Below are 25,938 nucleotides of genomic sequence, written 5' to 3'. Positions count from 1 at the left end.
CAATAGATAAGACAATTACATGACAAAGGGGTCAGAGGAGATAAATACAATAACTGTTACATTGCGTGCTCAGAAGGGAACAAACGGTAGGGTCAATAAAGTAGCCTCCAAAGAAGGTCTCACGGTTGTAAGGTCAATGACATAGGGCAGAAAATCCTATCCCATTTAAGGTAAGAACTTGTTCATCAGGAATCTATAAGTTTACAATTTGAAAGCAACCGTGGAGGAGATTGAGTATTTCCGGTGGAAGAGAGTTCCAGATCTTCGGGGCAGCGCCGGAGAAGGCTCGGTGGCAAGTTCTCTTTTTGCCAAAGATCTGTGGTTTCAGGAGGAAAGAGTTAACACTTCTTGAGGGTCTACCGCCTCCGGATAATTCAAGCTTTTCCGCTAGGTAGCTGGGGGTTTGAAATGGAGGGTTTTGTGCGACAGACGATCAATCTTTCGCTGAATTCGTGCTTCGTAGGGCAACCACTTAAGGGATTTTAGGACTGGGGATATGTGCGCATTTCTTTTGATACCCGTCACCAATCTTGCCGCAGCGTTCAGTGATGCCCTTAAAGGAGCCAAGGTGTATTTGGAGAGACCACAGAGCGTAGCACTGCCATAGTCTCGGCAAAACAAGCACTTGGACCACCCGCTTGAAGTCAGCTTGTGGAAGGAATGGTTTGATATTGGAGTATCCTCATCAAGTGATTAGCTCCCTTACAGACATTACTATGCTTCTGCCTGTTCAGGTGATTGTCCAGGGTGATTCCAAGAGATTTGGCTGAGCCTATAATGAGGGGAGAGCAGTTGAAGGCAATGAGGCGATGAGGCGATTCAACCACCGATCTAGCTTGGGGATCTGATTCGGACAAGAGATGAGAAGGAAATCAGTTGGAGGTGTTGAGCAGGAGGTGGTTCTCGGTTAACCAGTTTTGAGTAGACGTTAGGGTAGTGTTGAGTGAAATGATGTTATCCGGGGAGGAGATTTTCAGATAAAGTTGGGTATTATCCAAATACATATGGAAGTGAGTGTTTTAGGAATTTTTTGCATCAGCTAATGGTTCCAAGAACATGCTGAAGAGTATAGGAGATGGGGCGGACCCTTGGGGAACCCCATGGATACTGGAGAGGGCTGGGAGAGAGAGGTTCGCCTTGACTGTGTTCTGTGGTGGAGGAAGGACGATAACCATTGTAGCACCCAACCAGAGAGGCCCATCCTGTTCTTCAAAATGGATAGGAGCTTGTCGTGATTGACCGTTTTGAAGGCAGAGGAAAGGTCAAGGAGGATTAGGAGGCAGGATTCATTTTGGTCAAGCATTTTAAAAATGTCATCCATAACATGAGTGAGAGCGGTTTCAGTGCTGTGCCCACTGCGAAAGCCAGATAGAGAATTTCCAACTCCTGGACCAGCATCTATGTGAGCACAGAGTTGGGATTGAACGCAGTTTTCTAGGAGTTTGGCTAGTGTGGGGATGTTCGAGATAGGGCGGAAGTTGTTAAGGTCAGTATTATCTGGATTAGTTGGTTTTTTTAGCATCGGTTTAGGGATTTATAGAGCGCATGGCTACCCATAGGCATCCCAGCGCAAGTATGAAACAAGACAGGGAGATATCATGCACAAAGGTTTAGGGGGGACAGCCATGTTTTAAGTTTCTTTTTAAAGGTCAGTTCGTTCTCAATCATTCAGGAGTTCTGGGTCCATACTGTTCGACAGTTTGGGTACCGGGTGTTTGAACGACCATCTGGATCTCTCGATTCTGGTGGTATTAATCAGAAAATTTGATCCTGATCTGAGATGGCAACAAGGTGAGTAGTGGGAGATCAGATCTCATACCAGCGCGGGGCCGTTCCCCATACATGGCTCTATGGGTCAAGCCAAGCAGAGGGCCTTGAATTTGATCCTGGAATGGACCGGAAGGCAGTGTAGCTCCTTACTGACTGACGTCTGGGTATCTTCAGAAGCTGTCGGGCTGCTGCATTCTGTACTACCAGCAGTCTGTCCGTGACATATTTGGGGGAGCCCAGGGAAAAGGCATTGCCAAGCCTCGACACCACCAAGGCTTGAACCACAGTCTTCCTTGAGTTTTCTGGGAGCAGGCTCATTATTTTCCTAATCATTCGAAGTATCCCAAAACAGACACTCGAAATAATTTTTGCTTGGATCTCCATTGTTAGGTTCTGTTCCAGACATATCCCCAGATTTATTATGGAGGCGGTGGGGAGGGGAAAGTGGGGAGGGTTTTTGACCCATTTTGCTGGCCAGGGGATCTCCGAGCGAGGGCTGAAGTAGCTGCCCAAAATCATAAGCTCGGTTTTATCCCCGTTCAGATAAAGACTACAGTCGGCCAACCATGAACCAATCTTTTACAGGCAGTGGGCTAGTTGCCTATGGTCTGGATTGATAGAATCTGAGATTGAGACCACTAGCTATGTGTCATCGGCATATGACACAATGGAAAGACCGAACTCCTGAACCATGTGAGCTAGTGGGCTCAGGTAGATATTAAAGAAGGTCGGGCTCAGGGAAGATCCCGGAGGACCCCCCCCCCCCCCAGAGGGGTGGAAAGCAGTCTGAAAGAATTCCGGCCTCCATACATCGGAAAGATCTACCCTTCAGGAAAGAGGCCAACCATTGGTTGGCTGTGCCTCTGATTCCAATGTCCTTGAGCCTGTTGACCAATACAGCATGGTCTACCGTGTCGAAGGCCGCGCTTAGATCTAATAGCACAATCACGGCGACTCTTCCCTGGTCTAAGGTGCTTTTTAATTTTTCGGTGACAAGTAAGGCTGACTCTGTGCTGTGTCTTGTTGAAATCCCATCTGGGCTTGGTGTATGATACCATAGTCTTCGAGAAATTGTGAAATAGTGCTATTCACGTGCTTCTCTGCGATCTTGCCCAGGATGGGTAACAGTGAGATCGGGAGGTATTTAGCTAGAGAGGCTGGATAGAGTTGGGGGTTTTTTCAATAGAGGTTTTACAAATGGCACGTTTCCACTCTTTGGGCACTGTGCCATTTTCGAGGGATAGGGCGATATGGTGGCAGAGTAGAGTTAGGACACATGTCCCCCCTTGAGTGAGAATATGAGGTGGCACCAGGTCCAGAGGAGACCCTGATTTAATGTTCGGTAGCAGGGACCCAACCTGTTCCTCACTCAGTTTGGGGAAGGTGAGTAGAACTGGGGGGGGGGGGAGGGAGGAAGAGTACTGACTGTTCTGCACTCTTGGAAGGTTCAGGAGAGGTGTTGGGGGCTTCAGTGTCTGCTGGTGAGCTTATGTTAGGGTGGAGTGAATTGTAAATATTTTCCAGCTTGCTCCTAAACAATTTGGCAAACTGGGGGGGCGTGGTCTGCCGTGCTGCGGAATTGCCGCTCTGTGAGTGAGCTCCGCCGGCCGAGACATTATCCTGCATTAATCCGCACAACAAGGAGTCGAAGTTCTGCTTTTTTCGATCCATCAGAAGCAGAAGACCTGCGGCAACAAGCAGCGTTAATATCGGATGCCTACACTGCTCACCCGTCGAGATACAAGCCCCGCAGTGCTGTGCGCGGAGGAAAAGGTAGATCCAACGGAGGTGTAGAGCGGCAGCCGTATCTAACTGAGGCCGGGGCTCCGGTGAAGGCCTAGGCGACGCCGATTGCAGCTCTCGCGACTCTGGGCCGCCTACCAGCGCAAGTGGGGGCGAGACCAGGTGCCATTGTGTCCCTGTCGCGAGGAGAGGTGGATGAATGAGCCAAGACATGAAATATCTAGAGGACCCTCCCGCGACCTGAAGACGCAATTTTGCAGTTATGAGCGACAATCGGTGTCTGACCGTCAGAAGCAGCAGCGAGTGCCTGCCTGTGAGAAAGTGCCATCTTTCTTTCATGGTATGCCCCCACTTTTTGCTGAATAGCTTAATGTACTTGACTCAGTGTGCCCTGGACTCCTGCCAATCAGGTGCCCAGGGCCTATGTTCCTTCCCTAAAACACAAAATCCAAATTGGCAAACCCTGGCCACATGTCAGCCCCTGGTAAATGCTACCCTAGGTACCCAGGGCCTTGTGACCAGGGAAGGCCTCTAAGGGCTGCAGCACTCATTGTGCCACCCTTAGAGGCCCTGTAACCTAACACACACACTGCCCTTGCAGGCTGGGTGTCTGGGTGCAAGACAAAACAAAGAGTCGACATGGCACACATCCCAGTGTGCCATGCCCACCACCTACACTGCCATGGCATACATCAGCCACCCCTCTAGCTTGGTGCCCTATGCCAGTGCTGCAGTACCCAGGTCCATTCCTGGGCACTAAGTGCAGTGCTGCCATTTAAGAGTACATGGTGCTGAGAGCTCGTCAAACACGAACTCCACCGCACCATAATGGCAGCACTGAAGACTGAGAAGTTTGGTATCAAACTTCTCAGCGCATTAAACCCACACTGATACCAGTGTGGGATTTAATGTACCAAACACCCCAGAGGGCATCTTATAGATGCCCCCTAAAACCTAACCTACAATCCATGTCTGTTCTGAGGCTGCCTAGGCTGCCACACAGCAGACATGTTGCTGGACCCCTGGGTAGGAGAGCCCCTGCTCTCCTGGGTCTGCAACAATGCACATCCTGGGCGAGGTGCTAAATCTCCTCCCCCAGGATGGGCAGGGGGAAGCTTCAAAGGCATGCTGCCTCTGTGAGCTTCCCCAGGCCACTGCAACCCCCCACTCTGGCGGGAAGCTTGGCCGGAAACCCCAAATAAGGACAGGGGATGTGCCAGCCTGCCAACCACACCCCTCAGGTGGGGAGGCAAGGTGAAGCACATCTCCGGGCTCTCGCCATCTTGAAAATGGGAAGCCCAGCCCAATCAGGACTAGGCTACTGCCCCCCTCCCACAGGATAGAGGCAGGATAGGGAGTGTACCCACCCCAGGACACGGACCCATTGGTCCCTGCCCTTCACCTACCTGTAACGCCCCTAAATCTAGTATTTAGGGGCACCCTGAACCTTCCTTCCCCAGATTCCGAAATCCGAAGAAGAGCTAGAAGAAAGAAGACCTGCCCTGCAGCTGCTAAGAAGAGGAAGACACCAACTGCTTTGGCCCCAGCCCTACCGGCCTGTCGACCCTCGAATCTGCTCCTGCTCCAACCCGGCATCTCTTGCGGCCAGCAACCTCACAAACCCCAGAGGACCTGGCTACCTTTTGACTCTAAGCCCCTGGGACTCCCATGAGTAGAGGCTCTACTCAAAATCTACTTCTAATCCCTGGCATCAGCCCGGAACCGCGAACCCTTCACACTCTGCACCCGCCAAGCCTGGCCTGTGCCGGAGTGAACAAAGACCATGAGGACGACCCCACGGCGACTGTGACCCCGAGTCCGGCACCCAAGGACTTCCCTCGACACACCTGAAGAAGCCTGCAGCCTCAGAACCAGGTGCCCCCCCAACCGCGATCAACAGAGGGTAAGATTTCCCGACACCAAAAGGCACCCCTGCACCCGGCGGCCCCCTGTGCCCAATCCCGGGGTACCTACCTACCCTCCAACTACCCAACTTACCTCTCGAAGTGGTGGTGGCAGCTGAAGAATCTTCGTCCGAGCTTGCAGTCGTTTTCTAAACCGGAGCTTTCCCATTGAAATCAATTGAGCGCCCGAAGGCTCAAAAGCACCCTGCACTCAGCCGCCCGAGTGGCCCTGCAGTGCAACCTCTACACCCATCTACTTCCCCACTTGCCCTGAGTAAGTGACCAGGAGCCCAGCTCCCACAGCCGCGTGGCCTGCTAGTCCGCAGCCACCAACCAAGGCCCCCCCCCCTACCTCTCATAGGCTAACATTGGGCCTAACTCTTTCTGCACCCAGCTGCCCCTGTGCCGCTGAGGTTGAAACAACCGTACCTACCTGACCCTGGGAGACCCCCGAGTCTATGCCCAGAACCTTAACTCTACCAGTCAAGTACTTACCTTTAAACCGATAACCCAATTTTCTCCATAGGGTAACATTGACTGGTTTTTCCTGAAATTTCAAGTGTGGACTTTTCAAAACTTAAAATATTCACCAAAAATCAGCAGAGTAACGAAAACGAAAATACTCACCTGCTATTAGGTGAGCGCCCAGTGCTGGATCTTGGTGCCCAGCACTGACTCTGAAAAATACTTACAACTTTACTTACCAGTAACCCAATTTTCTCCCATAGGAAATCATTGACTGTTTTTCTGTGAAATTTCTTGTCAATTTCTGCAATCTTTAAATATTCTTTAAAAATCGTATAAATTATGCAAATTTACCTGTTTTGGATAAAGGTCCCAGTACTGAGTCTAGGCACCCAGTACTGGATTATAAAAGTAACGAGAACATACTATAACTGCAACTTGAATTTTCTGACACAGGGAATCATTGACTGTTTTCTATGAAATATTTTCTAAGTGTCAACTTTTAAAATAGCAAAATGTTGTCTAAAAATCATCACAGTAATTAAGTCGACTTTTATCACTTGATTCCAAGTACTGACCCAGGACTGAATCTAGGATCCAGTCCTGGAATTCCAAAAGTAATCCTAAAAGTAATCTGTTGCAAATAACTTGAAACTTCCATTGAACTCAATGCATTATTGTTTAAAATTGTGTTGCCTATTGCAACCACTTGTAAATTTCTACAAAAGTCAATTGCATATTGCAAAAGTATTTATATAAAGCATCTCATTCTGAGAAAGAATATGTTAATACCTATTGTTGGTTCTAAACTAAAACAAGCATATATTTTTTATATATAAACCAGTGGCCTAGAGTTCAGTTATTGAGTGTGTGAGACCATTTGCTGGCTGAGTGTGTACAACAAATGCTTTACACTGTCCTCTGATACTGCCTTACTGCTCGACCAAGCTACCACTTTAGAGAGTAAAGTTATATCTAACTTTAGCCTCTGCCAAACCTCTGGGGACTGTGAACTCTGTACACCCTGTACCTATTTGGGAACAGTATATACAGAGCCACTTTCTCACACTGCCCTGTAAGACCAGACTATCCGGAGAGGCAACATCGGGATGCTGTCTTGATCTAGAGGTACATTCGCCCACTGGTGGGTCGGTGTGGCCCATTAGACGGAGAGTACGCCATCGAGTGACAGTGCTGGTATACTGATCCAGTGAGCACGTTTCATTTTCAAAATTTCCTGTGAGCTGCTACTCGCTGCACGCTGTTAGTTGACTGTCGCCGTTACAACGTTGGGGTGCAAGAGGTTGCTGGGGAAGGAATACTCGGACCGAACTGCTGCCAACTGTGCGTGTACCATGTTGTGATTTGGACACAAATAAGGGAAAGAAAGAAGTGGTAGCTGGAGCCATGGGGTGATGTGCGGTGTGGAGAAGATTTGTGCCCGTCTTGCATCCGACATGTTCTGGGTCGCGGCTATCGGAAATCAATCGTGTGGAGTGTTGTAAGTGTCGCCGCCCCCCCCCACCAAAGAACATTGAGAGGAAGGGGAAAGATGAAAGTAGTGCAAAGAAAGCTGCCATATACAATCTGGCCACTGTTGACCCGCAAAACGCGGAGGATCACGTGCTAGGAAAGAAGCAGTATATACGGAGAAGAAATCGCAAAGCCTCTTACTCCCTGTGGAAGTGCACCCCCTGAAAGTAAGCCATGGGCAAACAAGATGTCAAACAGCCCAAAATTAGCTTTGACCAGAGAAGGGCGACTCGACTTAAGGAATCGGACCCAAAGTCCGCCTCAGGAGGTTCTACCGAGGGACAACGGGGGGACCAGGAAGAAGACATCTGCACGCTTATGCTCGAAGTGTGATCCAGCCTCCGCACCACTGACGTGAAATTGGACACTAACAACCCAAATAGAATCTGTGAAAACCCAGGTTTGTGTTCATGAACATAGACTGGACGTGCTTGAAAATAAATAGTCAGACTTTCATGAATTTCAGGTGGAAACAAAGGACCAATCGTTGCAGATGGGTAAGTTATTGGGTGTAATCCGCGCCAAAAATGAGGATTTGGAGGCGAGATCACGCCGTAACAACCTGCGCATTACAAGAATTCTGGAAACCACAGAAATCACCAAAATGGAGGTGTATGTGTCGTAACTGTTGCGGGACCTGTTTGCTGCACAGCTTTCACCGGTCTTTGCAGTGGAAAGAGCTTATCGCGCTTTGGGCCCCAAACCTCCAGTGGGGGCTACTCCACGGCCCATCCTGACGAGACTACTGAATTATCAAAATCGCGATGTGATACTGCGCCAGGTGCGCGCAATAAGGAAATTAACACATCAAGGGAGCCAGGTCTCCTTCTACCCGGACTTCACTCCAGCAGTACAGGTGGCGAGACGCGAATCCTTGCCGGCAAAGCGGATCCTGTTGCAGGCACAATTCCCCTACTCGTTACTATATCCTGCTAAACTTAAGGTGTCTCATGACGGCTCTACCCACTTTTTCACGGATGCTAAACCCTCCCTAAAATTTGCGAAACACGTGGGTAGTAGACAGGTCAAGAGCAGTCCTAGACTAGACACCAGCTAAGTGACAATGAGTAAAAAGCAAGATAATATTACTAATCTACTCCTTTTAAGTCCAGGAGAAGGACTGTACTTGTGTTCTGTTTTGGTATCAACTCCTTACCCTTTTGGATTGATCAATATTATTGTTTGCAGCTAGCGAATGTCAGTTTGGTCTGTTTATTGTACGATGATATGACTTGGGGTTACAAATGACTGTCGGATGCCTTAGGAGACTATTGCTTTATTTTCTATTATTGCTATTTTGCTTTCTGTAGCTGTTAGTTATTGGAATGTGCTTGGAATAGAGAGACGGGGGTAGAGACACTTCCTTTGATTTGTAGCCGCATATTTATCATTTTGATGTAATACAGGCTCGACTTCTTGCAGTTTCTTGGCCACCCTGCCAAGGTAGGGAAGTATGCCGGTACTCATACATCCCCATGGGAGCTTTCCCAGAATTTCACTGTTTTGTATTTTATTGTTGGGGGGCATTCTTCAACCTGATTGGGGGGTTGGTGTGGGAGTGGCGGGTTGGGTATGTTGTTCAATGTTTTACTGGTGTATTGGTATGCTACTGGATGAAACATGAATGAACATGAGATGAACATATGTTGCACTAGACGCGGCAATGTCACACACATGACTATTGTACACCACGAGACCGGTATAAACTGCTTGACATGGCACATAAGGGGGCTAAATTACAGTAGGAAATCCACGTTGGTACATGCATACCTCACGAGGTATAATATAGATTTATGTATGTTACAGGAAACTCCCTTACATGCTCAGCCCTCCCAGAAACTCAAACATAAAAGATGGGGGTTCGCCTATACATCGGTATATTCCAACTATTCCTGTGGGGTGGCAGTGTTGATTAAACGTGGCATTGACTGGAGAAAGAGAAGTGCACACAGACCCTGAAGGACGGTATATTATTTTGTTGGGCTCGTTGGGAGGGATTTTATTAACCTTGGTAGCAATATATGGACCTAATATAGACTCTCCCAGTTTTTTCCAAGATATAAGGGCCAAAATCAAAGCGACTGGTTGCACCACGATTCTATGGGGGGGGATTTCAATGCGGTTTTAAATGATGACATGGATAATGAATATGCTACTTACCAGTATGCATCTGTTCTTGGCATGTAGGGCTGCTGACATTCATATCTGTGCATAGATCGCCGCCTAGTGTTGGGTCCGGATGTTTGCACGTTGTTGTCCTGGAAGAGTCTTCGAAGTATCCTTGGATAGGTGACTCCTCCCATGGACTACAGTGCGCATGGGCATCCTCTCCATCCTCAGATTGTTTTTCGCCATTGTGGCAGTGATGGAGTAGATACAGAAAGTGATGACCATGCTTGCAATAATTCTGAGAGCTGCAGCTGCGACAGGCGCCGGGGAGGAGGGAGGGCGATATGAATGTCAGCAGCCCTACATGCCAAGAACAGATGCATACTGGTAAGTAGCATATTCAGTTCGAGGCATGTGGGCTGCTGAATTCATATCTGTGCATAGAATACATAGCAGTGCCCTCTATTGGCGGCGGCTACCCGTGCCAGCTGCAGCGGTCTGAAAAAGTGTTTTGAGAACAGCCTGTCCTACAGCTGCCTGCTGTTTTGACTGCACATCTACGCAATAGTGTTTTGTAAATGTGTGTGTAGTGGACCATGTGGCTGCTCTGCATATATCATGCAGGGGAATATTTCCTAGGAAGGCCATGGAAGCCCCCAACTTGCGTGTTGAGTGGGCTCGTGGTGGAATAGTTAATGTGCGTTTTGCCTTTTGATAACAGATTTGAATACACTTAACTATCCATCTGGCTATCCCTGCTTTGGAGATGGCGTTACCTTTGTGGTGTGGGGCAAAGGCAACGAATAGTTGTTTTGTCTTCCTGAAGGGTTTAGTCCTGTCGATGTAGTACATGAGGGCCCTCCGTACATCTAGTGTATGTAATGCCCGCTCTGCAACAGTTTGTGGGTTTTGGAAGAAAACGGGCAGTTCAATAGTCTGGTTCATGTGGAACTGCGATATTACTTTGGGCATGAATTTGGGGTTGGTACGTAGTACGACCCTGTTGGCGTGAACCTGAATAAATGGCTCTTGAACGGTTAGTGCCTGGAGTTCACTAACTCTTCTTAGGGAAGTGATCGCTACCAGGAAGGCTACTTTCCAGGTAAGGAATTGAATCTCGCATGAGTGTAGAGGTTCAAAGGGTGGACCCATCAGGCGTGTGAGGACCAAGTTGAGGTTCCACATTGGAGCCGGTGGGTGACTAGGTGGAATGACTCGTTTGAGTCCTTCCAAGAATGCTTTGATGGCAGGCACTCTGAATAGAGAGAGGTGCTGCCTGGTTTGCAGATAGGCTGATATTGCGGTCAAATGGACACGTATAGAGGTGTACGCCAGATTGCATCGGTATAGGTGTAAGAGGTAACATATGATGTCGTGGATGGATGCGTCCAGCGGGTTAATGTCATTATTACCGCAATAAATGACGAACCTTTTCCATTTGGCTGCATAGCAAGCTCTTGTAGTAGGTCTCCTGGCCTCCTTGATGATGTCCATGCAGTCAGGTGGCAGATTGAGATAGCCAAACTCTAGGACTTCAGGAGCCAGATCGCCAGGTTCAGCTGTTGCGGATCTGGGTGCTGAACCTCTCCATGGTTCTGCGTCAAATGCGCGGGTTTGATCCGCAGCCTTTGATGCGGTACCACGGAAAGTTCGAGGAAGGTGGTGTACCACGGCTGGCGTGCCCACGTGGGAGCAACTAGGACGAGTGTCAGGGAGTGTTGTCGGAGTTTGCGAGCCACCAGCGGTATCAACGGTGCTGGGGGAAAAGCGTACGCAAATCTGCCGGACCAGTTCATCCATATCGCATTGCCCTGCGACTGCGGATGTGGGAATCTGGCGGCGAAGCTTTGGCATTTTGCGTTTTCGCTTGTCGCGAATAGGTCTATCTCTGGGTGACCCCACTGCTGGAAGTACGGTTGGAGTACTGATGGGTGTAACTCCCACTCGTGCATCTGGTGGCTGTGTCTGCTGAGCAGATCCGCCATCTGGTTGTCCTTGCCGGGGAGGTGTTCTGCCATGAGGAACATGTTCCTCTGAATGGCCCACTTCCACATGCTCTGAGCCAGATGAGACAACTGTGGAGAGTGTGTCCCTCCCTGTTTCTGTATGTAGTACATTGCGGTCATGTTGTCCGTCCGGATCAACACGACCTTGTTGCACAGATGTACTTTGAAAGCCTTCATGGCCAGGAAGATTGCCATCAGTTCCAGAAGGTTGATGTGCATCTTCTTCTGTTGTGTCGTCCATAGTCCCTGCACTGTGTAGTGTAGTACATGAGCTCCCCATCCCTGGAGAGACGCGTCCGCTGTCAGTACTATTTGTGGAACAGGCTCTTGGAACGGTCGCCCCTTGCAAAGGTTTTGTGGATTCCACCAATGCAGAGAGTTGTATGCCCGACCGCTCACCAACACTAGGTCTTTCAACTGTCCTTGAGCCTGATTCCACTGACGTGCTAGGCACTCCTGAAGTGGGCGCATATGTAATCTCGCGTGCGGGACTATGAAGATGCAGGAGGCCATCATGCCTATCAACTGCATAAACACTCGCGCTGGAAGCGAGTGATTGTGTTTGAACTTGGAGATCAGCAGTTGTATGCTGTTGATCCTCACTAAACTTGGCTGAGCTGAGGCCGCCAGAGTGTCTATAGTCGCGCCCAGGTACTGTTGTACGTGTGCGGGCTGGAGATGGGACTTTGGGTAATTTAGTGAGAATCCCAGACTGTGAAGAAGGTGAATGGTGCGGGACATATGGCTTGCACATTGCTGGGCCGACTTCGCTTGAACGAGCCAGTCGTCTAGGTAGGGGTAGACGTGTATATGCTGCCTCCGTAAGTGTGCTGCCACCGTAGCTAGGCACTTCGTGAAAACCCTGGGCGCTGTTGTCACGCCGAAGGGAAGGACTTTGAACTGATAGTGCTGCCCCTGAACAGTAAACCTGAGGTATTTTTTGTGTGAGGGGTGGATGGGTATGTGGAAGTACGCATCCTTGAGGTCCAGTGATGCTAGGAAGTCTCCCTGCTTGAGAAGCGGAAGGACTTGCTGTAGAGTGAGCATGTGAAAGTGCTCTGAAAGAATGTACTGGTTCAGGGGTCTCAGGTCTAATATAGGCCTGAGCGACCCGTCCTTTTTTGGAATTAAGAAGTAGAGGGAGTAAACCCCCGTGCCCTGCTCGTGGATGGGTACGAGCTCGATAGCGCCTTTTAGAAGCATACTTTCTACCTCTTGCTGTAAGAGCGTTAAGTGCTCTGAGGACATAGGACGGTTTCTTGGTGGTATTGTGGGTGGAGTGGAAGTTAACTCCAGACAGTAACCGTGTTTTATAATATCTTTGACCCACCTGTCCGTGGTGATGGAGTTCCACGTGGACAGGAACCGTTGTAGCCTTCCCCCGACAGGTGTTATGTGGTCGGGAGGAAGGGAGAGGGCGTCACTGCTTGTTCTTGGGGGAGGACCTGGTGTTGCCGTAGCCACGTCCTCTGCCCTTGGTACTGGAGCCACGATAGCCACCTCGGGTGTTCTTATCGTAGGTGGTCTGCGTATTACCCTTGTTATATGTTTGTTGTGACCCCTGTCCTCTACCTGCCCCCTTGTTTCCGGGGCGACGAAAGGAGCCGCTCCGAAAGGACTGAGTTTGTAGGGCGCCCATGGACTTTGCAGTGTCCGTGTCCTTTTTTATCTTCTCGAGGGTGGTGTCAACCTCAGGTCCGAACAAAAAGTCGGGGTTGACGGGCTGATTAAGTATATTGTTTTGTACCTCAGGCTTGAATCCTGAGATACGTAGCCAGGCGTGACGTCGTAGGATGACGCTAGTGTTGATGGCCCTGGCAGCCGTGTCTGCAGCATCTAGTGCACATTTAATGGCAGCATTTGTGAGTAGCTGTCCCTCTCTGATAAGGATTTCTGCACCTTCTTTGTAGGGGTCAGGGAGGTGCTGAAGAAGTTGCTCCAGTGTGTCATAGTGCGCTCTATCGTAGCGAGCGAGGAGCGCTTGAGTGTTAGCTATGCGCCATATGTTTGCAGCTTGTGCGGCAACTCGCTTGCCGGAGGTCTCTAGCACCTTGGACTCTTTGTCCGGGGGAGGAGCGTCACCCGTTGTCTGCGAGTGTGCCCTCTTGCGGGCATTCGCCACAACGATGGAGTCGAGTGGTAATTGGCCTCTGATGTAAGTAGGATCCCCAGGTGCTGATCTGTATTTTTTATCGATCCTGGGGTTTATCACTCGTGCCCTGGTGGGTTCCTTGAAAATGTCAGTGGCTGGCTTGAGGACCCCCTTTAACATTGGCAGAGTCTTTACATGTCTTTCTGAGGATGCAAAGGTGTCCATTAGAAAGTCATCTTCGATGATATCAGAGTGAAGCTGTACATCATGGTTGTTTGCCGCACGTTCAATCAGAGCGTTGAACGCCGCAGTATCCTCTGTGGGTGATGTTTTTGGCCCATATAGTTGTGTGTCCTGTGCATCAAGAGGTGCACTGGGGTCTGCAGGGTCGCCCCAAGTTTGGTCAGGGTCCTGCTGGTCATCAGGGTCCGTGTCCACATGGTAGGGGACTTGTTCATCCAAGTAGTCCCCCAATGCATCCGTGTCGGAGCGTGTGGGGGAGGCCCGGTGTGGATCCTGGTAGGGTGAATAGAAGGGTTCATACAGGAGAGGTTCTGAGTCCACAGGCAGCTTCCTCTTTAGCGGGATCCTGAAAGGCTCCAATGGCGGTTCCGAAGTTATCCTTCGGCCGTGGAGAATCATCCTGCCAGTGTCGGCGTCGATGACGTGTGACGGAGACGGCTCGACAGGTGTAACCGCAGTTTTGGTGACCTGTGTCCTGAGTTGAAACGCCTTCGGGATTGTGGGTGGAGGCAAGCCGAAGGTAATGCTGGTCGGCACCGACGAAACCGCCGGAGCCGAACCGGAACCCGACGGGTCCTGGAGGGCGTCCTTGGCTCTGCAGCCTGGCATCGCGCCAGGCCGTACTCGGGGCGCCTTAGAGGTCGTGGCCCCCGCCAGGGTCGTCGAGGCGGCTGCAGATATCTTCTGCGCCCGTGGCGCATCGAGTCGAGGTGCGGAGATCACCGTCGACGTCTTCGACACGTGAGGTTTTGGTGTCGTCGAGGGAGTGCTGCGAGGCGTAGCAGGCGGGACGGCCCTCGGTGTCGGTGGCGTCGACGCCGGTAACCGGGCAGGTTTGTCGGCGCCGATGACCTTCTTCCGTTTGTCGACTCCCATGTCGCCCGTCTCGAGTTCGGCACCGAAGTCTCTCTTGGTGCGGTCGGTGCCGACCCGGTGCGCTGGCGTCGAAGGTGTTGAAGGCCTCGATCCGACTAGCGCCACTTTCAGTTTTGGTTTCGTAGGAACCTGAGCAGCTTTCGGTTTCGGTTTCGTGGAAGGGAAACCAGCTGGCTTAAGCGGTAATGGCTGCCGCTGAACGTCCGAGGCCGGGCCCGAGGGCGGGGCCGAAGGACTGCGTGATAGGTCTCGGGTAAGGCCCGAAGGCGATCCCTCGACCGGAGCCATAGTCTGTGGCGCTGGTGAAATTTCGGTCTGAACAGGTAGGCCTTGTTCATCATCGGAGCTACTCTCTTCGGCTCCTAAGGCCTCCTCGTCGTCTCCTACCTCGGTGTCGTCTTCACCTCTGTGGAAGAGTGACTCGTCGGCCTCGTCCGATCCGGGTTCGTGTTCGTGTTCGGAAACGGGACTGGAGGGTAAGACTTCTACTTCTTCGACGTCGTCAGCCTCGTCGAAGATGTCAGCTGGGGCCGGTGCCGCGTGCTGCGCTTCGAGCCTCGCCGCTCGACGATTCCGCAGAGTCTTCTTTGAACGGAACCGGGCACAGGCCATACATGTCGATTCGTCGTGGTCCGGCGAAAGGCATTTGTTGCACACCGGATGGACGTCGATGTGTGGGTACTTCGCATTGCATACCGGACACCTTTTGAATGGCGTCCTGGATTCCATCGTCGAAGTAGAGTCGATGGACAGGCAAATGCGAACAAAGTCGGTGCTGAAAGTTAGTAAACTAACAAAAAGTATCGAAACCCGATCGATAAACAGTACCGACGCGAACTAAAGGCCTTGTGGCCTCGACAAAAGTTTTTCCTAACTTGAGCTAAGATAGCACATCCGAACCCAATGGCGGAAAAAAACAATCTGAGGATGGAGAGGATGCCCATGCGCACTGTAGTCCATGGGAGGAGTCACCTATCCAAGGATACTTCGAAGACTCTTCCAGGACAACAACGTGCAAACATCCGGACCCAACACTAGGCGGCGATCTATGCACAGATATGAATTCAGCAGCCCACATGCCTCGAACACAGGGTACGGCGAGATCATCCCTCAGCCGGCAAAGTTCTGAATGCATTGTTGAACGATGGGGACCTGGTTGATGTTTGGCGCTAATGTAACCAGCAGACTAGGGAGGGTACCTGCTTCTCTGAACAGCGTAGGGCCTGGTCTCGGTTGGATTACTGGCTGACCACTCGGAATGTGGCTAACTGGGTGGTGGAGGTGATGCACTTGCCAAGAACGTTATCAGATCACTCCCCATGCCTCTTGAAAATGTTGCTCCCTGATGCCACACGTAGAGCGTTCTCCTGGGGACTGCCCCCGCATGCGTTATTAGATGCAGCATTTAAGGAGGGAATCCGTAATGCTATAACTGGCCATTTCACTCTCAATACAGGCACTGTCGACACTGTAGCCTCTTTGTGGAAAGCATTCAAAGTAGTCATTAGAGGACAGTGTATTTCTAGACAAGCAGGGGTACTTACTCACATTAAAGAACATTGAGACTCAAATAAAAGATCTAGGAGACGCGCATCTACTCTGAGGGCACGCCTGCTATTTTAGCTTAGTTGAAGGCCAAACTACTAGAATATGACGAAGAGGCACAGAGGGAGGTGAAGTTTCTTGGGAAATATGCAGAAGCGCGCAGATATGGAGAGGGCGACAGACCAGGACGGACTCTTGCTGGCATGCTTCGAAATCCGCGGTCCACTGCCTACATTTCCGAACTGGTCGATAAAGGCGGTGGTACTGTCAGAGGTCCGGTGGCTATACTTAATGAGTTCTCTTCCTTTTATGCCCAATTATAAACAGCTACACAAGCCGAATGCCTGGAGGGCATGCAGGCATTTTTAGATTCTCTGGAACTGGTTTGGTTTAACAACCAACACAGGGAGTACATGCACTTACCGTTTACGGCCGAGGACATGGCTAAAGTGATGAAAAGCTTGCCATTGGAAAAGGCCCCTGGGTCGGACGGTTTGACGACCGCCTTCTATGAAGTTTATGCGGAGGAGCTTGCGCCCAGACTTCTGGCAGTGTATGAGGAAGCTCATGAAACTGGTATATTACCCCAAACAATGCGGGAAGCAATAATTGTAACCTTGTTAAAGCCAGGGAAACCGACTTAGATTCATATCTTCCCCTGTCGCTTATTAATGTGGATGTCAAAATTCTGGCAAAATTAATAGCGAACAGGCTGCAACCTACGCTCCCCCTCATAGCCCGACCAGACCAATCGGGTTTCATACCCGGTAGGTCTACATCCCATAACCTTAGGACAGTCTTTTCGGTCATACATAATTTACACTAAGATATGCAGGCGGCAGCGGTGTTCTTGGACGCGACCAAAGCCTTTGCCTCGTTTGAATGGCCCGCTCTCTTTAAGATATTGGAGTGGATGGGGTTTGGCCCCCTTTTTATCAAATTGTTATACACCGAGCCGACGGCTAGGATACGAGCGAATGGTCGCTTATCTGATCAGTTTCAGATCTCGCGGGGCACGCGTCAGGGGTGCCCCCTGTTTGCCATTGCGATGGAGCCACTAGCTGCACGCATCAGACAACACCACACGAATAAAAGGATAGGGTTCAGCTCTAGGAGCCTCCTGATATTACTTTACGCAGATGATGTCACCTTTTATATTCTGAACCCCGCACAAAACTTAGACACTGTATTAAGAGAGTTCAAATTTGGTGGGCTGGCGGGCACATCTATAAACTGGACTAAATCGGTAATATTCCCCCTAACAGATAATACCAAGTCTGTAGCTTCCGAGTTACTGTTACAATGGGAGGATGAGAAAGTGAAGTATTTGGGAATCTGCATAAGTCGAGATCGACAAGAAATATGGACCTTAAACTATGGTAGAGCCATTACTTGGTTGGAAGAGAAGGTTGCCCTATTATTATTAGCAGGGAAGATCGCACTTGTGTGAAAATGGTTGTGCTACCTAAATTTCTGTATCTCTTTGTAAATCTGCCGATCATACTTACACAAACGTTCTTTACAACACTGCGCTCATTGTTAATATCTTTGGTGTGGGCGGGTGGACAGGCTCGAGTATCGTGGGAGCTACTGTCTCTTCAGCTCAAACGGGGAGGCCTGGGTACCTCAGATATGAAATTATATGCACTCTGCACACAGGCAAAATGTCTGCATTATTGGGTCCACCCAACGCCCTTTCAGCCACACGTGACTGTTGAAAAAGATGCGGTGGCACTGGTTCCTCTACAGGTGGCGGTGTATCAGACATATCGCCGCCCCACAGATGGTATCGACACTTCTGAAACTTTAAGATAGGCTTGAGATGGTCTACGGAGGCGGGAGACAGCACAGATATTATATGCCCCTTTAATCCCCATAGCACAAAATCCAATGTTACCCAACATCAAAGACGAGATAAACAAGAGGGTAGCACAGAAGATGTCACTTCATACATTTGTGGACCTCTACCCAGTAGACACGTTTAGGGACCCCCTGATGGCAGAGGAGGGACAGAGAGCACCCTTTGGGAGACGTATCTCTATCCTAAATTACGGGCCACCTATCGCAAATTACACAATGAATTCTCGGCCCAGCCACCCCCTTTACTGGCCCTGGAGAATCTACTTCATTCTCCATCGCCACGTAGACTTATAACCAGACTTTACACACACATGCAAACCAATGCCTCCGTGATGAAACCTAGTGCTTGGCTGAAGTGGAACGCAGAGCTATCACCTCCCCTGACTGAAGATCAGTGGACATACTGTTGCACTCAGCTGACTTATCTCCGAACTACTGGCTTCGCTGGATTCATTTCAAATGTCTCCATAGGTATTATAGAACACCCATCAGTTTACATCGAATGGGGCTCAGAGATGATGACTGCTGCTGGCGTTGTGGGATGACCCCTGCCTCTTACCTCCACATGGCATGGGAGTGTTCTGCACTTGCTGACTATTGGTCCCAAATGTTTACGTCTATAAACCAGATCCTGGGTATGACCTTATCCCCATCCCCACTATTGGGACTGTTACGATATGTCAAAGACACACATGTAAAAAAACTAATTACATGCACTATTGCTACTGTTCGCCAAACGCCAAATCGCACTTCATAGGGGGAAGAAGAGGAAGCCTACGACCACGGAATGGATTAGAGAGATTACCTACAGTCATGTTCAATTAACCAATTTCTGGGAATTGATGCCACCCACTTCTAGACCCCGAGAGATATGGAAACAATTTATTACCTGGGTCCAGGAGAGGACGAGTGGAACTGAAGATGCTGTGTTAAATGCTGTCCAAACTGGGGATGTGTAATTAAAATAAAATGGAGATTTGATATGTGTATAGGATGGGCACTGTAAGCTGAATTCTGGAAACTGCTGTCATATTCAGGCAGTATTACCTCTATATGTTTACTGTTACATGAACACTGTTCCTGAGCATGTGGGGCACATTGCTGTGATAGATACATGATGACGCAAGATTGATATGCGTGTTTTGAACTGTCGTATATTTGGCACTTATACACCAAGCCTGTTTTTTGTTGCATAAAATTTATATTGCACTTATTTTGAAATACCAATAAAAAACATTTTTTTTTTTTTAAAGTGGCTAACCCATTACATATCTCTTTTGAGCAAGGAGAGACGTTTGCGCCCGAGTCAATTGTAGAGAGGGATTTTAAAATTTTGAACAGCTCCTTTGAAGAGTTAGAGGACAATTTATTCTTCAAAAAAGGCAGCTTGTGCTTTCCTGATATTTTTAGGATATTTCTCGATAGCTAATTTGTAGGCTATTTTGAGCTCAGGGTCATGCGTTTTTCTCCAGCTTCTTTCTAGCTTTTTGCTGCTTTTCTTTTGAGCGACCAGCTCAGGGCTGAACCAGGATGATCTGGTGGAGTTTTTTTTAACTTTTTTGGACCTTGCTTCCTAAAGTTCTGATCCATGGATCAGTTTATCCAGGTTAGACAATTTTTATGGGCTTCTTCTAAGTCTTTCGTTTCTGGCGGGGTGGACGACTCAAGGTCCGTGATCCAGGCTTCGGGATCTCGCCTTGGCCATTTATGTCACAGTACAGGGCTTACATTTTTGGGCACTGTAATATGGGGCTTTAAAAACCAGATTGGGATGAAGAGGTGGTCTGTCCATGGCATACGTATGGGGGCCAATGGCTTCAGTCTGGGGTCATTTGAGAAAATGGGGTCCAGAATATAGCCCTTTTCGTAAGTGGACAGATGCACCAGTTGTGTGAGTTGTAGGGCATCCAAGTTGGCTAGACAGCTCACAGTCGAAGGATTAGTTTGATTGTCCAAATAGATGTTGAAGTCGTCTAGAACAGTAAAGGCGCTTTTCCCTATTATCATGCTGGCCAAAATGTCTGGGGCGGTTTCTAGGAACGGTATACAGGTCCCTGGTGGCCTGTAGATAAGGCAGCCTGAAAATGAGCATACCGGGGTGGGAGACAATCTGAAGGCAAAGGCCTCACACTTAGCAATATTGAGGGGGGTGATGACACAGGCTAGATGGGATTTGCAAATAGCAGCTATGCCCCCTCCTATTGTACCCGCTCTATCAAGGCGGTATATTTCAAAGGCCTGGGGAAAGGCGTTTACAATATCTGGGATAGAGCTTTCTCGGAGCCAGGTTTTTCGTTAGAAACAGAACCTCCAGCTCTTCCTCCTTAATTAGAAGCCTAATCTGGAGTGCATGTTTTGGGAGGGATCTGCAGTTGATTAGTCCCATCTTCCAATAATTAGTGTGATCTGTCTTTTCCCCTGCGCCCTGTCCCTGCTGCACCCCAGTCTCAGATATGAATCCGCAGACAGAGCAGCTCAGGGGCTCATAGGTGACCAGAGTGTGCTGGCAGGTGGGGTGAGCTCCTATATTCAAAGCCCAGGGTTCTTTGTGTATTTTATAGGTTTTGTAGGAATCCAGATGTTTTGGGCAGTGTTTCTGGCCCCTGGTCCCACAATGGGGCAGACGGGCGCAGACGGGCTTGCCTTAGGCACGTCAGCGCCATCCCAGTCTTAAATCTAGACCCGGGAAGAGCCTTTGTGTAAAGGCTAGACTCTCAAAATGGCGTCAGTCTAGTGATCACCCGGAACAAATAGTTTCTTACCCGTCAGTGTAGTTTTGCAGCTTGAAGATCTATCTGGATTCACTATGCTGTGCATTATTCCGCGGTTTGGTGGTTGGGTCCGGATTCGTAGTCTTTCTTTTGTCTTTTTTTGTTGTTTTTTTGTAGCCCAGGTGGGCGTCTACGTCCCACCATTTGGTGCACCTCTCGTGACGTCGTCCTGCTTCCTGCGGAAGTCCCACCTCGGGGCGCCATGTTCGGATTCTTTTTTTTTTTTTTTTAACCCTAGGTCATTTACCGTATTTCTTCTCAATTTTATCCTCTCACATTTCTTTTCAAAACCTTTGTTCTCCATTCTCTGTTTTTCCCCCCTCTACTCCATTCTCATCTTTCTGGCGGAGGAGGGAGGGTTCGCTAGTGAATCCAGAAAGATCTTCAAGCTGCAAAACTACACCGACAGGTAAACTATTTGTTTTGCAGCGTGAATCTTTCTGGATTCACTATGCTGTGCATCGATTTTGTAGCGGTTTGTCACTTTTGTGGCGGCAGGGTGGAAGATGAGCGTTGGTCGTTGAATATATGTTGAAGCACCTTTTGTCCTACTTGTGCTTCCTTGTTCATTTGTATATCCACGCAGTAGTGCTTAGTGAACGTGTGCACTGAAGCCCATGTTGCCGCCAGGCATATGTCTTGAATGGGTGTGTTTGCCAGAAAAGCAATTGTTGCTCCTTTCTTCCTTGTGGAGTGGGCCCGTGCCCTTTCTGGTAGTTCTTGCCCTGCCTGTTTGTGGCAGAACTGTATCGTGAGTGCGATCCATCGCGCAATGGTGCCCTTTGTTACTGGCCTACCCAGGAAGCTGTTTGCGAAGGACACAAAAAACTGCTTAGTTTTCCTGTGCTCCTTGGTTCTCTCAATATAGTGCATCACCGCCCTTCTAGCGTCCAGAGTGTGCACTGCCCTTTCTGCGCCTGTGGTAGGGTTCTGAAAGAAGCTTGGTATTTGTATTGTCTGGTTCATATGAAATGCCGACAACACCTTCGGCATGAAGTGTGGGTCCGTTCTCATTACGACTCTGTCCTTGTGTATCTGGATGTAGGGCTCTTGCAGTGTTAGCGCTTGCAGCTCACTTACGCAGCGAGGTTATTGCCACCAGAAAGGCTGTCTTCATGGTTAGCATTTGAAGGGAGGCCTTGTGAATGGGCTCAAGGGGCGCTTTCATAAGTTCAGTTAGGACTAAGTTGAGGTTCCACACCGGCGGCGGCATCCTTTTTGGTGGCGCTATCCTTTTTGCCCCCTCCAGGAACCTCTTTACAACTCTTGATGTAAAGAAACTTTCACCCGTCTCACCTCGTGTGTAGGCAACAATCGCTGCGAGGTGTACCCTCAGTGAGGATGAACATAGTTTAGCCTTTAGTAGGTGCGTGCGGTATCTTAGCACCGTTGATTCCCTTGTCATCTTATTTTGCAGTTTATGTCTCCTGCACCAATGTGTGTACCTCTTCCATTTTTCCCCATAGCATTTCCGTGTCGTCAGTCTCCTTGCTTCCCGGAGCACTCGCATAGTGTTTTGAGTTAGCCTAAGGTGTGCAAATTCTATGTCTTCAGGAGCCATGCCGCTAGGCCAAGGCTCTCTCCGGCTCTGGATGTAGAACCTCTCCGTTCTGCATGGAGAGCAAGTCCTTTCTTTTGGTGAACTTGTGTGGTGGTCCCTGTGCCATCTCCACTATTTGCGAGTACCAGGTCTGTCTTGCCCACTGTGGTGCCACTAGGATCAGCGTCATGTTGCTGGTCCTGCACTTGAGTACCCTGTGTATCAGTGGTATTGTTGGAAAAGCGTAGGCAAATGTTTTTGACCAGCTTATCCATAGGGCATTCCCCTTGGATTGTTTCTGGTTGTCTGGATGCGAAGCTTTGGCATTTTGCATTCTGGTGTGTTGCAAACAGGTCTATCGTCGGTGTACCCCACCTTCTGAATAGCTTTTGCATTTCCTGTCCATTGAGCTCCCACTCGTGGGACGCCGAAGTCTGCCTGCTGAGACAGTCTGCTTCCACATTGTCCTTCCCCGGTAGGTGAATGGCCAGCAGGTCTATTTTGATGTGTCTGGCTGCATCCGCTGGAGTCCACAGACCCCTCACTTTGAGCTTGTCCATATGTGCTCCCCATCCTATCTGAGATGAGTCTGTGGTGATGGTCACCGTTGGGTTTAGTGGTGTCAAGGGCTTCCCTATAGTTATGTTCTCCCTGTTCCACCATGCTATCTCTTCTTGCACCGCGTGCGTTACAACCACTAGATCCTCCCAACTTCCGCTTGCCTGTGACCATTCCTGTTGCAGCCATTCCTGCAAAGACCTCATGTGTAGGTGTACATTGGGAACTAGGTGAATGCATGACGCCATAATCCCCATGATCTTGCTCGCTGTTCTCACGGTCAGAGCTTGCCCCTTCTGGTAGAGGCGCGTCTCCTTCAGCAGGGTCAGTGTTCTCTTGTCGCTGGGCATCACTGTTCTCTGTAAGGTGTTGATCTTTGCCCCCAGGAAGATCTTCACCTGTTCTGGTTCCATAGAGGATTTCCCCCAGTGTATTGAGAATCCCAGCTTCGTTAGTGTGTTCGTGACCCGCTGTGCGTGTTCCTCGCACTTTTTGCGTGAACTTGCCTTTATTAACCAGTCGAGGTAAGGGTATACATGAATCCCTTCCCTCCGCAGGTACGCTGCCACTGCCGCCAGGCATTTTGTGAAAACCCTTGGTGCGGACTTTAGTCCGAATGCCAAGGTTGTGAATTGGTAGTGTTCCTTGCCAATGGCGAACCTTAACAGACCTTTGTGCTGCCTGTTCATTGGGATGTGCAGGTAGGCATCTTTGAGATCCACGGTGGACATGAAGTCTCCGTCTCTCATTTGCGGGAGTACCTCTTGTAGGGACGTCATTTTGAATTTTTGCGTCCTTACGTACTTGTTTAGGAACCGTAGATCCAGGATGGGCCTTCGTGTTCCGTCCACCTTTGGTACCAGGAAGTAGTTTGAGTACACTCCCTTGTTCCTTTCCTTGAAAGGTACTGGCTCTATGGCATCCTTTAGGAGTAGTTCTTGTGCTTCTTCTACGAGTTGCACTAGCTCCTGCCTGAGTGCTCCCTCCTCTTTACTTTTCTGTTTGGTGGTTTCCTTTCCAACTCTATACAGTATCCGAACTGTATGATGTTCAGTATCCATTTGTCTGTTATCTTTTTCCATTCTTGAAGGAAAAGTCTCAGTCTGCAGCCTACTGGTGTTGCATGTTCGTTGGCGTTTGGTCTGTGTAACCCTCTCGTCTTTGATCTCTTGTGCTCCACCCTCGGAGGGTTTTTGTGGGTGAGCACTCTTTCCCGTGTGAAGTCACTTTGAGGTGGGTTGGTTTCCCCCTCTGCGTCTCTGGCCTCATCCGTTCCCCCTGCTCCGAAAGGACTGGCCCGAGGCTGGTACTGCCAGTGTTGTTTCTGCTGGGCCTGCTGCCCGTGATTGTCGCCCTGATGGGCCTGCTGGAATGTTTGGTGTGACGTTCCCGGCTGGTTTCCTCCTCTTCCGTAAGGTCTCCGTGTCGGGGTACCTCTTCTCATTCCTCTGAATTGCAGGGCCCCCATGGACCTTGCTGTTTCGTTCTCCATTTTGAGCTGGGTGAGTTTTTCATCCACCGGTGCCCCGAACAGCGTCTCTCCGTTGAAAGGGGTGTTCAGGATGTTGTTCTGAACTTCTTGCTTGAAGCCTGAAATCCTGAGCCAGGCTTACCTTCTTTGTTATTCCAATTGCCATCAGCCTGCTTGATGTTTCTGCTCCATCCAACGCGGTTTTAAGGCAAGAGTTTGCTATACTTTCCTTCCTCCACTAGGTGCGCAGCTCTTTGTTGGTATTGCTCGGGGAGGTGCTTCATCAGTTCCCCCATTTCTTCCCAGTGTTGGTACTGGTTCCTGTTCAGTAGGGCATTGGAGTTCGCCATGCGCCAGTGCATTGCTGCGTTTCCCTCTCTTTTTCTCCCAGTCAGGTCCATTCTCCTGCTTTCCTTGTCTGGAGGTGGTCCAGAGGTTGCTGGGACATTTGCCCTTTTCCTGGCAGTAGATGCAATGATTGAATCTGCTGTGATGGATCCTTTTATGTATGGAGGGTCCTGGGAGGAGTGTTTATATTTTTTCTCCGTCCTAGGTGTGATGGACCTGCATGTTGCTGGGTCCTTGAACGCCTCGTTCCCCTGGTTCATGACACTCTGGAGCATGGGGAGGAACTGGCTCCTAGTTTGGATAGGGAGCAGTGTCTCCAGTAAAAAGTCTGCTTTAGGCTTTTCTTCCTCCAGATTAACACCAAAAGCTGCAGCTGTGCTTTTGACTACCATGTTGTAAGCCCCTATGTCATCTGGCGGATAAGGCCTTGAAGGTCTCCACAGGCTCTTCTGGATTTTCAGCGTCTAGGTCCTGCCACTCCAGGTCCTGCGTCGTCGACGGCGCCGAGCCGTAGTTCGATTGTTGTTCCTCATATTCTTCACCCTCATAGTAAATGTCTTCTTCTTCCTCTCCGGGAGTCTTCGACAGTTCTTCAGCGTCAAACTCCTCCTGTTCCTCGAACTCTACGATGATCGACGGTGGTTTCGTTGGGATAGTGAATTTTTTTTATCTTCTCGTCGAACTCCCTTTTCCTTTGAAGGATGCTCTCCATCTCTGCTTCGAGCCTCCTCTTTTTCTTCTCCATTTCGGAGGCTTGTTCGACGTCTTTTCGACTGACCTTGTGTCGACGCGACTTTATCTTTCGAAGTCGAACGCCCACTTTCTTGGCCTTGCTTCGACGACCTTTGCCTTTCGGCGGTCTTCGGCACCTGTGAGTCCTTCTCGAAGGATCCGCCAGTCCTTTCGTCCTTGGATCCACTCGCGGTCGTCGAAATTTTCGGCGCCGGTGTTCCTTTCGAGGACTTTGACTCTGTTTTTCGAGAGTCTGACTGTTTTTCGGGGCCCTGTCGAGGGTTTAGTGCTCGACGTCTCTCCTACCTTGTCAGACGTTTTCTTATCGGTCTATGCGACCGTGAAGTCATCAGGTCCTTCGGCGACGTTGTC

At 49.6% G+C, this 25,938-nt stretch overlaps 2 protein-coding genes across 3 annotated transcripts in view; both read right to left on the bottom strand.

The window, feature by feature from the left end:
• The window catches only part of LOC146867129 (nucleolar RNA helicase 2-like), a 796,160-nt gene that overhangs the window by 557,111 nt on the left and 213,111 nt on the right, over nt 1–25,938 (bottom strand). The window lies entirely within an intron of this gene.
• LOC146867130 (uncharacterized) lies at nt 21,148–25,322 on the bottom strand. Its single transcript, XM_085614839.1, has 2 exons — nt 21,368–25,322; nt 21,148–21,280 (listed from the first exon to the last, which is right to left on the bottom strand). The coding sequence occupies exon 1, from the start codon at nt 24,095–24,097 to the stop codon at nt 22,460–22,462; it is 1,638 nt and encodes a 545-aa protein (XP_085470965.1). The 5' UTR covers nt 24,098–25,322; the 3' UTR covers nt 21,148–21,280; nt 21,368–22,459.

This window comes from Triturus cristatus, chromosome 1_2 (genome assembly GCF_964204655.1).
Source record: "Triturus cristatus chromosome 1_2, aTriCri1.1, whole genome shotgun sequence".
NCBI lineage: Eukaryota > Metazoa > Chordata > Amphibia > Caudata > Salamandridae > Triturus > Triturus cristatus.
Note: the sequence above shows the minus strand (reverse complement) of the source record. Positions and strands in the feature narration are given on the sequence as shown.